Raw genomic sequence first — 14263 nt, forward strand, 5'->3', positions numbered from 1 at the left:
TACTTACCCTGGGGGGACATCAAAAGATTCACACTCTCCAGCACATCAAGAAAGAGTTCATTGCGACGATATTTGATCCCTTCACGTCTCCATCCAATCTGCCCAGTCACCTGGCTGGTGATCTGGGACTGCTCTTCCTTAGTCTGAAGGGAAAAAAATAATGACATCTTAAACCGCTAGATAAATTCAAAGGTGAAGAAACCTTGCACTAAATCTAAGAACAACCACTTGTCATTTATTACACACAGCTGCTTTTGACAGGTAGATATGGGTGCTGTCACATCCCCCCAGTTTGATCATTCTCTCCTCAATACAGCAAATTCTATGCCTAACTAAAAACTGGTCATAATGACAGCAAGAAAGGTTCTTCCCTTTTGTTAGCTAGTCCATTAAGCTACATTTAGGTGCAGGGAGGCATGGACTGCACCAGTAACACCCAAATCATGCCTCAGACTGTTGCATCAATCCATGTTAAGCAGAGAAGCAGCTGACAGACCAGTTTGCACCCTTATCCAACATGAAACCATAGGGCCACAAGACAGCTAGTCTCCAAGGACTGCTTCTTAATGACTGCAGTCAGTTATGTACCAACACTAACCTAGCATGAATCTAACAGCATCCAGGCTCTAAGCCTCCTAAAAGTACTAAGGGTTGTCTTGAGAGGCACAGGGAGGTTTCCTACCTGATGCTACAGGCGGGGTCCAGTCACACGCAGAAAGTCAAGAAGATGTATAGCAGCAAGTGTGGTGCACACAGGGTTAACAGGCAAGCAGGTCAGTAGCAAGGAAAGGGAGGAAGGAGAGAAAGAGGCAGGTTAGGCTTAAGGCTACCTCAGGACAAGAACAAAGCAGGCCAGTTTATCACTAATTAAGTAGCTAATTACCACAAACAAGATGAGGGGCTTTGCCCTTCAGCTCCCCTCAGGAAAGCCAGAACTACTAATAACGAAATGGCTTTTCAGACTTCCATCACAGAATCCCAGGTTAGAAGGACCTCAAAGATCATCACATCTAACCCTTCCTGGCAAAGCATGACCTAGACTAGATGGCCCAGCACCCTGTCCAGCCAAATCTTTAGTGTCCAGCGTTGGGGAATTTATCACTTCCCTGGGGAGATTATTCTAATGGCTGAGAGTTCCTATTCTGAAAACTTTCCCTCTAGTGTCCAACTGCAATCTCCCCGGGAGTAACTTGTATCCAAGTTACCTGACCCATTATGCACCACCCAAATATAAGACAGAGCAGAGGGAGTGATAGACAGGCCAATACCACTCCCAGTAATGTGCCCACAGAGATCGAACTCCTGATGTTGCCATTCCTAAAGCAAGCCTTGACTATTTACTATGGCAGAGATGCACAGACTATGGGAAGCACCGGGTATCCAGGACTGCCAGCATCTTAAGCCTGGGTCCTGTATGAAGTTATATCCTAGTTAACTCTACCTCTTCCACCACGACTGCACAACACAGACTGTGCAAAGTGAGTCCTGCTGCAGCAGCTTTGCACTGGGTCCACAGGGTGGCAGTACATGATCTCAGCTTTAAATCAAGTGGCTTGGTTTCACACATGCTCTTGCCAGAGATGTGATAAATCCTTGAGCGAGCAGAGCCTTTATTGTAACACCTAAGAGACAGAGCTTTATACTCCCTTGGGAACTGCCTAGGTGAGTGTTCAATGGAGCACAAAGCACCTCCCTTGTCTGTCCCACAAAAAAAAAAAGAAGCCTCATTATCTGCCTTGTTCAGGCTCAAGGGGAACAAAAGACACACAGATATAACACCCAGGTCTCTGGTTTCCAAAAGGACACTGCTCATGTGCTGACTTTCCCATCTCCTGCAACAGCATCAGTGCCATGAACCTCTGCTGGCTGCTACAGAAAGTGACTTGATAGATCTGGAAGCAGATGCCTGGAGAGTACTGAAGCTAAGAGCACACAGCTGCATGAATGCTCCCCAAGGGAGTGAAGGACTAAAGGCACCTGGGTCTGAAATTCCTCAGAACTGGGAGCTTCCCTAAACTGGACAAATAAGCCAGCTTTAACTTAGGACAAGAAATACCCAGTTGTACTTGTACATAGTTGCCAGCATGTTGATAAGGCAGACAGCTACCAGCAGGTTTCCAGGCTCCTGAAGCTGGTGGCAGCCTGCTCCTCACTTTCAGAAAGTAACAATAGCATTTTAGCATTAAAGTATACCTAAGGGAAATGCTGTAACTAAAGAGTTGACCAACCCGTACTCCTAGAAAGCATTTAAGAGGGGAAGAAAGTTACAGCATTCATCTAGTTCATGACATCCAGACAGATGCAGACTGGATTCAAAGAGTGATGAGTACACAGAGCACACCTTGAACTGTAAAAGCAGGTTTAGCCTCTACTGGAGGAACATTGGTTCTGATACACGACATTGGTATGGCCTACAGTCCTGCTATTGGAGCAGTGAGGAACCTCTTGGGGCACTTCCCTTGGCAAGCAATGCAGCAATATCAGACACTCTAAAAAAAGGGCAGATCTTTTATTCTGCAATCACCAGGCCTGAAAAGGCCACTGCAGCCATATAGGGAGGGCATTCAGAGAACAGCAGCTCAGTATGCCTAAAATCTTTCATTAAGAGCAAAGTTAAAAAGTTGTATTTGGAAATTCTGCCACAACTGTGGATTTTGCTCCTTAAACTCATAAGGACACAAGCCCAAGAAAGCATCATCAGGAGCTAAGCAGGCATGAGGGAACATGGAAGACAGGCCACCTAGTCCCAGATTCTCGTTCAAGGTACCTGCCAGAAGTTGGCTGTAAGTGAAAGAGGAGCTGGAGGCTATATGTACCAGAACAGAGAACAGAAGATTGCAAGTACAGTTTCAGTTGTTGCTGTTTGCCATACTGTGCCTGGAAAGGATTACTTCTGCTTTTTCAACTGGGCTGCCCAAAATTCCAACAAGTAAGCAGTCATTCTGCTCTGTATATCAAGCTGAAGTCCAAACTCCTCTTTGTAAGGAAAGGACTAAACCTACTGTTGCATAAAGCAAGATGCTGTGACAGTGGTTTGCACGAAACAGCGTAAGAGTTTGTTAAAACAGACAAAAGCAAAAAAAAGAGCTAGGGAAGGAAATGAGGGTGGTGGTTAGTTTAAAGCTTTTCTAGGAACAGGAGCTGACTCAGCTAGCTCGAGTGCTGACTGCCCAAAATGTCACACTGCAGAAGGCAAGAGTGATTTACACTAGGGCTTGGGATGGAGCACCAAGACCGGATGCACTCACATCCGGCCACTGATACGTGCGCCCTCTTGCAAAACACTGCTGTTCTGGCAGGAAATACACTGTTTAGGGGCAGCTTCTCTCTTGCCTCCTTCTCGAGATGCAGCTAGCCTTGTTATTAGTAGGTTAAAAATTTACAAAGAAGCTCTTCAGAAGTCAGTGCTGATGAAGAGAGTTGAAACAGAACCTCCAGAGACTCTGACCTCTGCTTATCCTAAACCCAGTCATCAGGTAGGCAGGCTCTCACTTGGCACTTTGCTTCTGTTTGTACCCTGAAGCTGAAGCTTCACCCAGGTCTCTGCTATACAGCTCCAGTACAAACTGACTCCCAGCTTTTTTCTTGACTCACCTGCTACACTGGGGAGAGGACCAAGTTTTAGGCTAAGTCCTCATTATGAGTTCCACAGCTGTATTAAATGGACAAGGTGAGTAACATTCCTTGGGGAAATGAGAAACAGTGACTATAACAGTCTTTTGGTTTCTGAGGTTGAGAATGAGCTGTTTAAGATAGGAAGCCTAGTTCTGAGGGCTGTTGCCCAAAGCGGGATTAGAGCTAGTTTAACACACATTCCCAAGAACAGTCCAATTTAAGTCTCTTTTCCCCAGGTGCACTTCCATGTAATATTTGTTGCAAGAGTTAATACTCTGCCAAATGCACAGCAGAGATTGCAATCCCTAAACATGAGAAAGCTCAGACTGTACTGATGCTGATCTGCAACGTTGTTACAGGCAGAGACAGAATAACAGCAGCTTCCTGACGGACAGGAAGATTTACAAGTCTGAATGATACTTCATTACAAGGCCTGACAGCTAAAAACACTGAAGGCTGGTGAAGAACAGACCGGCTTGGTGAGACCCACACACAGAAGAGCTGTTTCTGGTTCAGCAGGTAGATTTGTTTACCCTCTGTCAGAAGCTGACACAGAACAGGGCCTGAAGTCAGCCATCATCTACATGCAAGGGACTGTCATTATTCTAGCTCAGGGCCCTTCCTCACACATTGCACCATATGCCAGGGAACATGAGGTCACACAAGCATAGAGACACCTAGAACAAGACGCTACCGAGTTACATCCCTGCTGGGGTGTTCTTAATCTACTCAGGCACCTCCACCCAGCATAGTTCAAATGGTTAGCTGGTAATTAAGACTGTATTTTCTTGAACAGGCTTACAGATAATTTAGCAGCAGAGAAGTGCTGTACCCCAAATTCCTCTGGTTACCTGACTCTTGATGCCTTGTTGAGTGATGAAGGTCTTCAGAGCCCCTGTTTCAGAGTTCTGAGGATAGCCAAAGTCCAGGATTTCTAAAGAAAAGTAAAAGAAAGTTAGTCCAGAGCTGCAAGGTATAAAAGTGCCAGCTATGCTAACCATTTCTATGAGGACAGAGCCAACAGTGCACAGATATTGCGTACACACTAAATCTCTGGATAAATTGATGGAGCACTTCTTACCAGAAGAAAAGGAACAGCCTTGCTAAATTGTCTGCCCAGTGCAGTATTTTGAAGAGGAGGGGGAATGAAAAGCTGTCCAACTGACAAATTTGCTGGGCTTTGAATATAACTGCTCTTCAGAACTAAGCAGCAACTAGTCTAGCTATGTGCACAGAGCACACCTGGTTTGTCCAAAAAACCCCAAGGGACAATAGCGAGGGTTTATCCGACAGCAGAACAATCTATCTTCACTGCATGTTCATTAGATTTGTATTTTCTTACAAAGATGCAGTAAGAATCAAACCCTAAAAAAAAATATAAAATAATAGAGTAGTGGCACTGCAAGAGAATCACTGTGGGAAAGAACAGATGTTTCTTACAGATGGTGCACTTAGTACCCAGTCCCCTCAAAGAGAAAGGGAGCAACCCACAAGAGAGACAACCCACAGGGGAGAAAAGAGCCCTTCATGTTACACATTAATACTGTGTAACACCACACTGGCAGGGTTTGATTTCACTGCGCCTACTAGGAGACAGCTGTAACTGACCAAAGCAGAGAAACATCAGCCTCTTGATCTGCCCAGAAGGAACAGATTAAACATCAGTCACTGTGACCCTTGGCTAAGAATCCTAGGATACATGCACATGATGCCTTGTCTGGAAAATAAATTGAAGCATAGCTAAAACAAAATACGCATGCTACGCAGAACAGGGACAGCTCAAGGGCAATCTCCACAGGCAGGCTGATACCACAGGCAACTGAAGGGACACTTACTCTTCTTTGGCAAAATTTTGATCTGTATCACTGGGAGAGGTAGGGCTTGGGCAAATCAAGTTGGGTTTTATCGATCTCCTTCTGTCTCAGAACTGCCCCCAAGAGGCAACCTAAGAGTGGCAACCAACTGCAGCCTGGGTGACTGCTGCCATACAGTGCTAGAGCCACCAGGACGCTAGCTGGGATGCCTGGCCTTAGAGGTGCTAATGATAACCCTTTTTACATACCTCGGTATAACAACAGCCCTACAACTACACACGATGTACTCAGAAACTGGGGTCCAGTACCAGCTGCCTCATTTATACAAGTGCACAGCTCCCAACCCTTTAGCAAAGCAAGCGACAACCAACACAAGGCTATAGGCTTGGGATGTTATCCACATGTACAGCACAGGTGGCATTAGAAAGCAGAGCAAGTAATTCTGAACTCACCACACGTTAAAAATAGTTCAAGGACTACTATGACATCAAACTATAAGCTAAGGCTTTTAGAATGACCAAGCGCAATATCACATAGCAGATAAAGAGCATATCTCACCATCCAGTAGCTCATAGATCAGCACGAAGTTGTTCTTTATGTTCTCCTCACTGATCTTCCCAAAGTAGGCAGTCATCACGTCACACATCTTGTAGAGAAACTCGAATACCATGGCAGCATTGACATTCTGCTTGGTGACAGCAGCCAGCCAGATGTTGGAACGCTTGACATGGAAGAAACTGGTGCGGGCGATGTTGGTGACAGGCGAGCGCACCTGCTGCCGTGCGTGGATGACATTGACGCGGAAGGCGTCGACAGCATTCCGCCTAAAAGATCAGCACCAAAGAAGAGTTAACACCGGGGATGTGACAACAAGCTGCTGCAGAGTTCTGCTTATGCACTTACAGTCAGACACTGAACTACATACACCCAGCTTGCTTAGGAAGGGTGCCTGGGGATGTCTCCAAGAGGGACAACTGAAGGCTCTGAGCAGACGTGGACATTAAATTCTGCATGAACTAGAGGAGACACAGAGCGCTACTTGTCTCCAAGGAGTTTTGGACCACAGCGTAACTGTAGACAGAAGGAGAAGCTAACCTTCATCTGGAGTCAGACAGCAAAGGAACCATCCCTTCAATTAATTCTGCTACAACTCTTGATTGATTGCCATAGCTGGAAGCAGAGTAGCAGCTTATGGCTCCAAGAGCAGACCAGTTTTGACTAAACACCTAGTTACTGTCTATTCTTCATGCTCAGGCCTTCTTACTCTTTCCCCAAGGCAAGCTATAGTTTCCCAAGATAATATCAATGGCAGTTCCTCTAAGGAAAAAAACAGCAAAACTTGACACACTGTCAGTGCCCGGGTACACCACAAAAGGAAGCCTTAGCTCTCAGATGCACCTCAGCTCCATACCCCCACACACCATGGAGGGCGGGTTCAAAGCAGCAAGCAGGATGAGGAACACTGACTTTCCAGTTACACAGCCTCTCAAGCCTACTAGGCTTCAGAAAAGGTCTCCTGCAGACAGACTTAGGGTCCCCACAGTGCAATGTTCTAGTAGCACTGCATTACATGCACTGGATGGTGCAGTACCATTTACAGTAAGGAGGTTCTGCACAGTGCTGAAAAGGTGCTCTGCAAGCTTCCCAGCTGCTGTCGTCTTCAGTCCACACTGTCTATACATTAGTGACAGGGAACAAATCCCTCCTGGGTAAATTGGGATGTCCAAGGGATATTCTGGATGCCAGCTCTTTCACATGAGAGTTTCCTTATCCTGTGGGATAAGGACCCTTATCCAGGCCAGGATAAACTCCCCAGATTAAAGTCTGCGATTCCTAAGAACACAGGAAGGAAGCCTAAGTGCTTTACATGACAAGACAAAGACTTAGCTATAGTCTACACACTGAGCCAAGACTCATTCAGTTGTGCTTTACTGCCCATACTCTCACACACTGAATAGAATGGGGCGCTCCTGACTGCAGCATCAAGGCCACAGTACTTACGATGCAGAGCCATGTTTGAGAGCAGAGAGTAATATCACCCTTGCAAGCAAGGATACAGGCATACAAATGCTTGTAAGCATTGAGAGTTGTCAACAATCCAGCAGAAAGTTCCAAGTCTGAAAATAAAGAATATTCAAGGAACATATGCTACCACAGCAGGTGTTTGCTTGTTGAAGGTCTGGATATGTATGTACAAGCTTCACCAGTAAACATGCTCCCCCATATGCAAAAATCTGACCTTCAAATAAGTTTTACTGCTCTAGAAGGTTTGCAAGTTTGAGTTACATTAATATTTGTTATGGAAAAACAAAGGTAAAAAGGACTGTATTTTAATCTATTATAAAATAACAGTATCTAAAAGCCCCATTCCTCCCCTCCAGAAAGCTTTGCAAGGAAAGTTCAGCTTGTTCTGGAGCATTAGCCCTCCCAGCCTCAAGTTCTAGCCCACTAGAACTAGTATCGGAACCAGTAATCACACTGGTGCACACTAGAGCAGAAGCCTCAGGCTGATGAAGCTTTTCCAGCACACCGGTTGCCCACTATGAAGTGCCAGTCATGGCCTAACCACGTGTCTCTTACCTATTGCTACAGCAGCCAATGAGATGGGATGGACAGAAATGGCGCCAGCGGAGAAAGGAGGAGTGACAGCAACAAGAGAAAGGGTTAGAAACACACACACAAGGCACAATGAATCTAAAGAAATAAGAAGAGACCAAACAGCACCCCCTCCCCCTGCTCCTGGGCACAAAAGGCCAAGGTGGTATTGGATGGACAGTAATAAGCTGTGGCAGCAATGAAGCCCTCACAAGGCACAACGCTGACATGCCATGGTCAGGTTGCCAGCGTGGACAGACTTGTGTTTGGCTGAATTTTAGGCCTATGTGGGAGTTTAATCCAGATGAGCTGCATCCTTATCACATCAGTGATGCCCAGTCTGCTCTGCTAACACATGTAGCAGGCCTCGGAGGGGAAAAGCCCCAAAGCCTCAGTCTGAGGCATCACCTGGGGATCATGGAGTATCAGGTGTCTTCTTCCCAGTCTTCCTCAGAACAGGGCTGCAAGTCTGAGTGGGCATTTCTATGACCATACTTCTCATTCAAAGCTGTTTGGGTTGATGCTTTCTGGCTTGGTGCAGCCAACAAGAAATACAGCAAGCTTGATAGAGCTGGAGCACATCTGGATAGATAGGGCACATCCTGCAGATTCAGACACTGCTCTATCCACCTTGCACTTTTTCCGTAAGGATCAAGAGCCACGAAGCCGAAGTGATGTAGTAGAAGCTCAGAAACCAAACGCCTATTACACTTAAAATGCATGCAGTTTGTCAGGTAAGCTGCTCGATTTCAAATAGCTTATTTTTGTTAGATAGCTATGTTCTTAAATGCACGTAGGTTCTCCCAATGATCAAGTCACTGAAGAACAAGCCACTTGTCAATCTCAGTAGAGCCCTGCACAGTATCCTGAATTAAACGCATAGTGATTTGCGCTTTTTTTTAAAGAGGCTGCTTTACATGCAGCTAGCTGCTGTATGGACAGATGCACTACATGCACTGAAGCCATTCTAAGTTGCAAGCAAAGAAAGGTCAAGTTTTGTGGTACCCCTGTGTTTAACAAGGTCAATGGAAGGGCTTCTTCACTGATTATCACTTCGTTCATTAACATTTGAGGTAGTATGTGTTTATTTATATCCTTACACTATGCAAGGCAAGGGGTTCTCATAACCACAGTTAATCTTTCCCAGCACATCAGTTGAGGTTTCAGGATGCCAAAAAAATGCCAAGGCCAAGGAAGGAGTCTTAAGGGTCAATTACTCAAAGACAGGCAGCTATGCTCATTTCTAGTTCAACCTACCACGCAGTATGATGGATGGGCTCAGGCCTTAGCACTTCAGATCTGTCACATATAGAATACTATACAGCTCTTGATTCCTAAGTCTATTACCTGGTTGCTTGGTTGGAAACAGAACTCCTACAGACTATAAGCTACAGTATCATAGCTGTTCCTTTCTCTACTTCCTTCTGAAGGTCAGGATACTAAAAGCTTTTATTAAGTAGACCCAGTATTGATGCTAATGTTCACACTAGGAAATGACAAGATCCTCACTTACTTGCGGTGTAGATTACACCATAAGATGAGATATCGCCATTTTAAGGCAACTTGTTTTACGAGGTTACATGTCTAAAAAGATTCCAAACAAGGTGTGAAGGCCTATTTCAGAAGGAATCCAACACTGGGGAAGAAGCTTAGTTACGTGGCGCTGGTGCTGGCTATTAAGTCACACGACTGACACTTTCACAGGAACTGAATGGAGGATTTCACTCAAGGGAGCACTGACTTCTGAAGTCCTAGAAAAAACACTTGACTCTTTCTGGCACCTTCTGCCAAATGAAAAAGCTAGGAACAGGCAGGAAATCCTTTTTTCTAGTTTCATTTTTCCAGCCAGCAGGAAGTACTTTATCAGGTATGGAACACAAGTCACTCACTTTGCAAGAGCAGTGAGCCAAGATAAAAAGCAATAGAAAAATCAGTGCATTAAAAATAATTACATCAGAAATAGCTACCTCACTCTCCAGTTTACATCTCCACAGCCAGCATGCCCTTTAAATTAAAAGGCCTTCTTGAAAAAACATCAGTTTGAGCCCAATCCTATCTTTAAGTGCTTTAAATTTGCAAGCCACTAAAAAACACACACACCCCCCAAAAACACAAAGCAAACAAACCCCCAACCAAAAAAATCACCCAACTAAGCCAACAAAAAGCACCCCAAATTTTTGCCAGTAATGGCAGTAACAGTATCCCTAATCCCATCCCTGTCCTCCCCCAACATAACCTCAAAATTCAAAAATTATCTATAATCCAGACTGGCTTGGCTCGACCACTGTGATAACTGTTCATTAGGGGAACTTTACGAACTCAGATCTAGCACACGAATCGCTTTGAAGATCTTCAGCTAACAAGTAACCAAGATTGAAATGAATTAGTATATCAGAGGAGAGGCAAAACTTTGTAGCCAGTAGTTTTCTGCTTCAGAAATACAATGGTGTGGAAGATCTGTGTGGAAGTCCTGGAATAATTTAGGCAACCTTAGAGCAGCTACTTTACCTTAGCGGAATTAGAACAAGCACAGAGATTTAAAGCTTATTAGGTGAAGCCTTACTACAAGTATTGTGTTGGCTGCTATTCCATCAAGGATCAGTGCAAGCCCTGAGTAGCTACTAGTTCTACCTCAACTTCTCATCTCCACTAGACAATTAATAACAAGAAGGGACACACTCTTCAGACTAGAGCAGTCTGAAGGCAGACCAGCTTGACAGTTTGTTATCATTCATGGCAACAAGCTATTTCACAGCACATCATGCTACTATTCATTCTGGAGACCTGATACAAACTATTTTTAACTAAACTGTCCAGAAGGATCTCTCTCACAGACCTTTTAATTATCACCTACCACAGGCCTTGCTTCCATTACCTATGTTTTAACTCCATTAACTAATTACTAACTTTCACCTAAAGTCTAACACTAGTGAAAACCCACTAGGAAGAGCAGCATTCTGCAAGAAGTCCACTTCATGGCTTTAGTCCAAGAAGCAGAATCACTTAATACTGGGTTCCTTATAGCACTATCCACTCCCTTAAGACACCAAATTTTTAGTCAGGTGCTTTCTGGGAATTAACAGCCTAAGGACTGCACAGATCCACTCTAAGTAAGCATTGTAACTCTTCTGGGAAGTGCAATGACACCCCTACAACCTACTAAAGGCTTTCAGTGCTTCTCATAACTTTAACTACCCAGGAATGTAAGCTTTTCACATACAAGGCTGCCATACAAAGCTGGGGGACAGAATGCCAGCTTTAAGTGTACAGCCATGGTTACAATATAACTGCTTGCAGACAACTTCCCCAGGCCATAGACAGTCTTCTGCATGCCTGTACTTGATGCTAGACATCAGTGTCTGAAACTAATTCAGAGCCCTGGTTACAGTGCGTGGCAAACAGATCCCACATTACTGCTCCCATAAAGCCTTAACAACTACAGTGGGGCTGGCAGACTCCCATGGTGGCAGTCCATGTTGCTGAAGCATTTGGAGTAACAGCCAGATCTCTACCGTCTAAAAGAAAGACCCATGTTTGCCTGCAGGCCATCCTTTACTACCATCTGTAGGTAACCAGAGCTTAAACTGGTTTTTGCCTCTGCACTAAGCCTAGAGCAGCAAGTTGAGTTGCAGTCTTACATGCATGCACAGCTGATGCATAATAAAGCAGCTCCGGGTTGCTGTCCACACCAAAATGAGACAGAAATGCAAAGACCAGGGATGCAACAGAAGCACTTACCCAATGTCATCCCGGTAGACTCGAGAGATTAAAACCTCTCCTTTGTGATTATAGATGAATAAGCCGCCGATCATGATGGAACTTTAGTCTTCTCTTCCCATGTTGCTTAAGACCTGAAGCAAGAGACAGCATATATCAGAAGCTGCATGGTAAACAAGCAGTGCAGTAGGCACAGACTTTGGCACCTGCTGGGTACCAGGCAGGGCACAGACACCTTTTGTCACGCACATGCTCAACCAGAAGATGATTCTTACAGTACCTGTGGTACTGACCTCATAGCACACACCCTATAGGTAAGGCCCAGAAGGGCAGCCAGAGACCCAGGAGCAGCTCAGATGCTGGATATGCCTGCCTGCCTTGTGCTTACATCCTGCAGAGAAGAGTACATGGCTCCTTATAAAGGACTATTAGAAACTGTGTTTTACTTTGGAGGGGAGAAAAGTAGCCTTATAGCTGTAGTTACAGATTATACTTTTTGATCTGCTGGGGTTTGATACGGAAAAGTGTATGTTCCCAGTCCCAGTACAGACTGTAAATATGACAACAAATCTAACTGCAAGCCAGTCTCTGATCAGCTCTCATGTTTGCTGCCGAACTGCTTCTCAGGGGCACACCAAAGGACTCAATGAAGGAACCTACTGGGAACCAACTGCCTTGTTCAAGACCTAAGGAGCCACCACAGGAATCCTGACAGAGACCACTTGAGTGACTTCCTGAGCATGTTTGAAGCAACCCAAGAGCTGAGGTCTAGGCGAGGACCTACTTCTACTGTACACCCTGTAACACATGAAGCTCTGAATGTGACAGCAATTTGTAGCCAGGACTGAAGCTTAAAATTAGCACCAAAATATATGCAGGCTCACATCTCATTCCACTCCTCAGCACGGATGGATCAAGGCTCAAGTATTAGTAGTACCTGGTCTATTCCCTGAATGCAAGAAAAAAAAAAAAGCCTGGAATGACAAGCAAATCAAAGACCCTCTATTTCTGTTACAGAGCATCTATCTCCCCAGTGACTGAGACACAGATCAGATGCAATTCATAGTAAATCTTCTTGTAGAGAGTTCACACAAGTGTTTGACGTGTCACTAAACCTACCACTGTAGGGCAGGGCGTCCTTTGCAGCAAATACACCTTGATTTATTATTGCTTTTACATAGTTTTTAGAGAGCAACATTGCAGGCTTTGCTGATTCCTAGCATCAGAACTGAGAAACACTTCAGAGTCCAAATTGAGAGTAGTTTGGCCACAAGGAGCCATTGGAGAGGAAGATCTCAACCATGACCCACTTCAACTGGGGGCTAATGCCTCACAGGTTACCTTCTTAGACTGCTAATCTTCTTTTTCTTCAAAAGAAGATTGTTTTGAAGACAGCTATAAAGCTGGTAGGAATTATTGATGCAGAAGATTATTTTAATACACAGCTACTTCAGATCCTATTCCTGTAGTCATATGCAATCCTATTCACTTAGGTCCAAGTTGTAATACCCACTCCAGCAACCACTTTGTTGGCTTAGTCCAGAGAACAGCACTACAGATATGACAGGGCAAGCCTCCTGACTAGGTCTTGGAGTGATCACATAGGTATTTATCAGCTTTGGCACTGCAGAGCATTAGATAACCAACCACCTCTTTACTGCTGTTAGGGTGGGTTAGCCTACACCCACTTGTCCGGGGTGGGTGGAAAGGATAGGGAGAGGCCAGCCCACAGACAGATGCTGACAGTCACCTGATACATGTTTGCTCAGAACACTGCAAAATTAAGTCAAAGTGACCCAGCCCCAGACCATCTCAAAGGTCTGGGGGGGGTAAGTGGTGGTGGAAGGAGGTGGGAAAAAAAACAACACAAAACAAACAAAAAAAACCCCCAAACAAACAAACAAACCAGCAAAAGCAATACACACCAAGGGACAAAAGAACTTCCAGGGTGGAAGCCTGGCACATTAAGAGTAATATACTCTCTAGGCATTGTGGTCAAGAAACTAAATTAGCTGCCCATTTGACTACAGACATGAGTTCTGTGCTAAAACAAGATTTACAGTGCAGCCTCTACTTTAAATTTCTTTTTTGATAACTTTTAATAAGCCTTACACCAACAATTTTAGCTACACCTAGTGAGTCCTCAAACTAACATTACACATACTTCTCTGCTACAGGTCCTCAGCTACCAGATGGCTGCTTCTGCTCATAAAAGGGGGAGGGGGGAATATATCAAAAAGTCAGTTGTTAAGTCCAAATAGTGAGAAACAGAGAAACAGGCAGTTTTCCCAGAGCTCAGCAGTGAGCTTCCTGGCTTTTCCTCCCACACTCTGTTGACCAAGTGTCTCTGGCTATTAACTGGCTGCCTCCTGCCACTGTCAGTGGCTTCATGTGGCACTGTCATTAATATTTTTTGATGTCTGAGACTCTATCTAGCACAGAAGAGGCTTTCAAATGTGTTTTTCCTCCATTCCCATTAGTGACACTTTATAACTTCAGGATACAAGCATTTAATTTCCTTC

General features: G+C 44.7%; 1 protein-coding gene across 2 annotated transcripts in view; it reads right to left on the minus strand.

Moving 5' to 3' along the window:
* Window positions 1-14263, minus strand: part of AP2M1 (adaptor related protein complex 2 subunit mu 1) — a 28560-nt gene that overhangs the window by 6069 nt on the left and 8228 nt on the right. For both annotated transcript variants that reach the window (XM_061348702.1, XM_061348703.1), the window contains exons 2-5: window positions 11763-11875; window positions 5988-6253; window positions 4467-4549; window positions 8-143 (exon numbers count right to left, since the gene is read on the minus strand). In XM_061348702.1, the coding sequence (XP_061204686.1) occupies window positions 8-143; window positions 4467-4549; window positions 5988-6253; window positions 11763-11836 (559 nt within the window). In that variant the 5' untranslated portion in view covers window positions 11837-11875. The remainder of the gene's footprint in view (window positions 1-7; window positions 144-4466; window positions 4550-5987; window positions 6254-11762; window positions 11876-14263) is intronic.

This window comes from Neopsephotus bourkii, unplaced genomic scaffold (assembly GCF_033783945.1).
Source record: "Neopsephotus bourkii isolate Nb327-2 ecotype Australia unplaced genomic scaffold, CSIRO-AGI_Nbou_v1 NB_369, whole genome shotgun sequence".
Lineage (NCBI taxonomy): Eukaryota > Metazoa > Chordata > Aves > Psittaciformes > Psittacidae > Neopsephotus > Neopsephotus bourkii.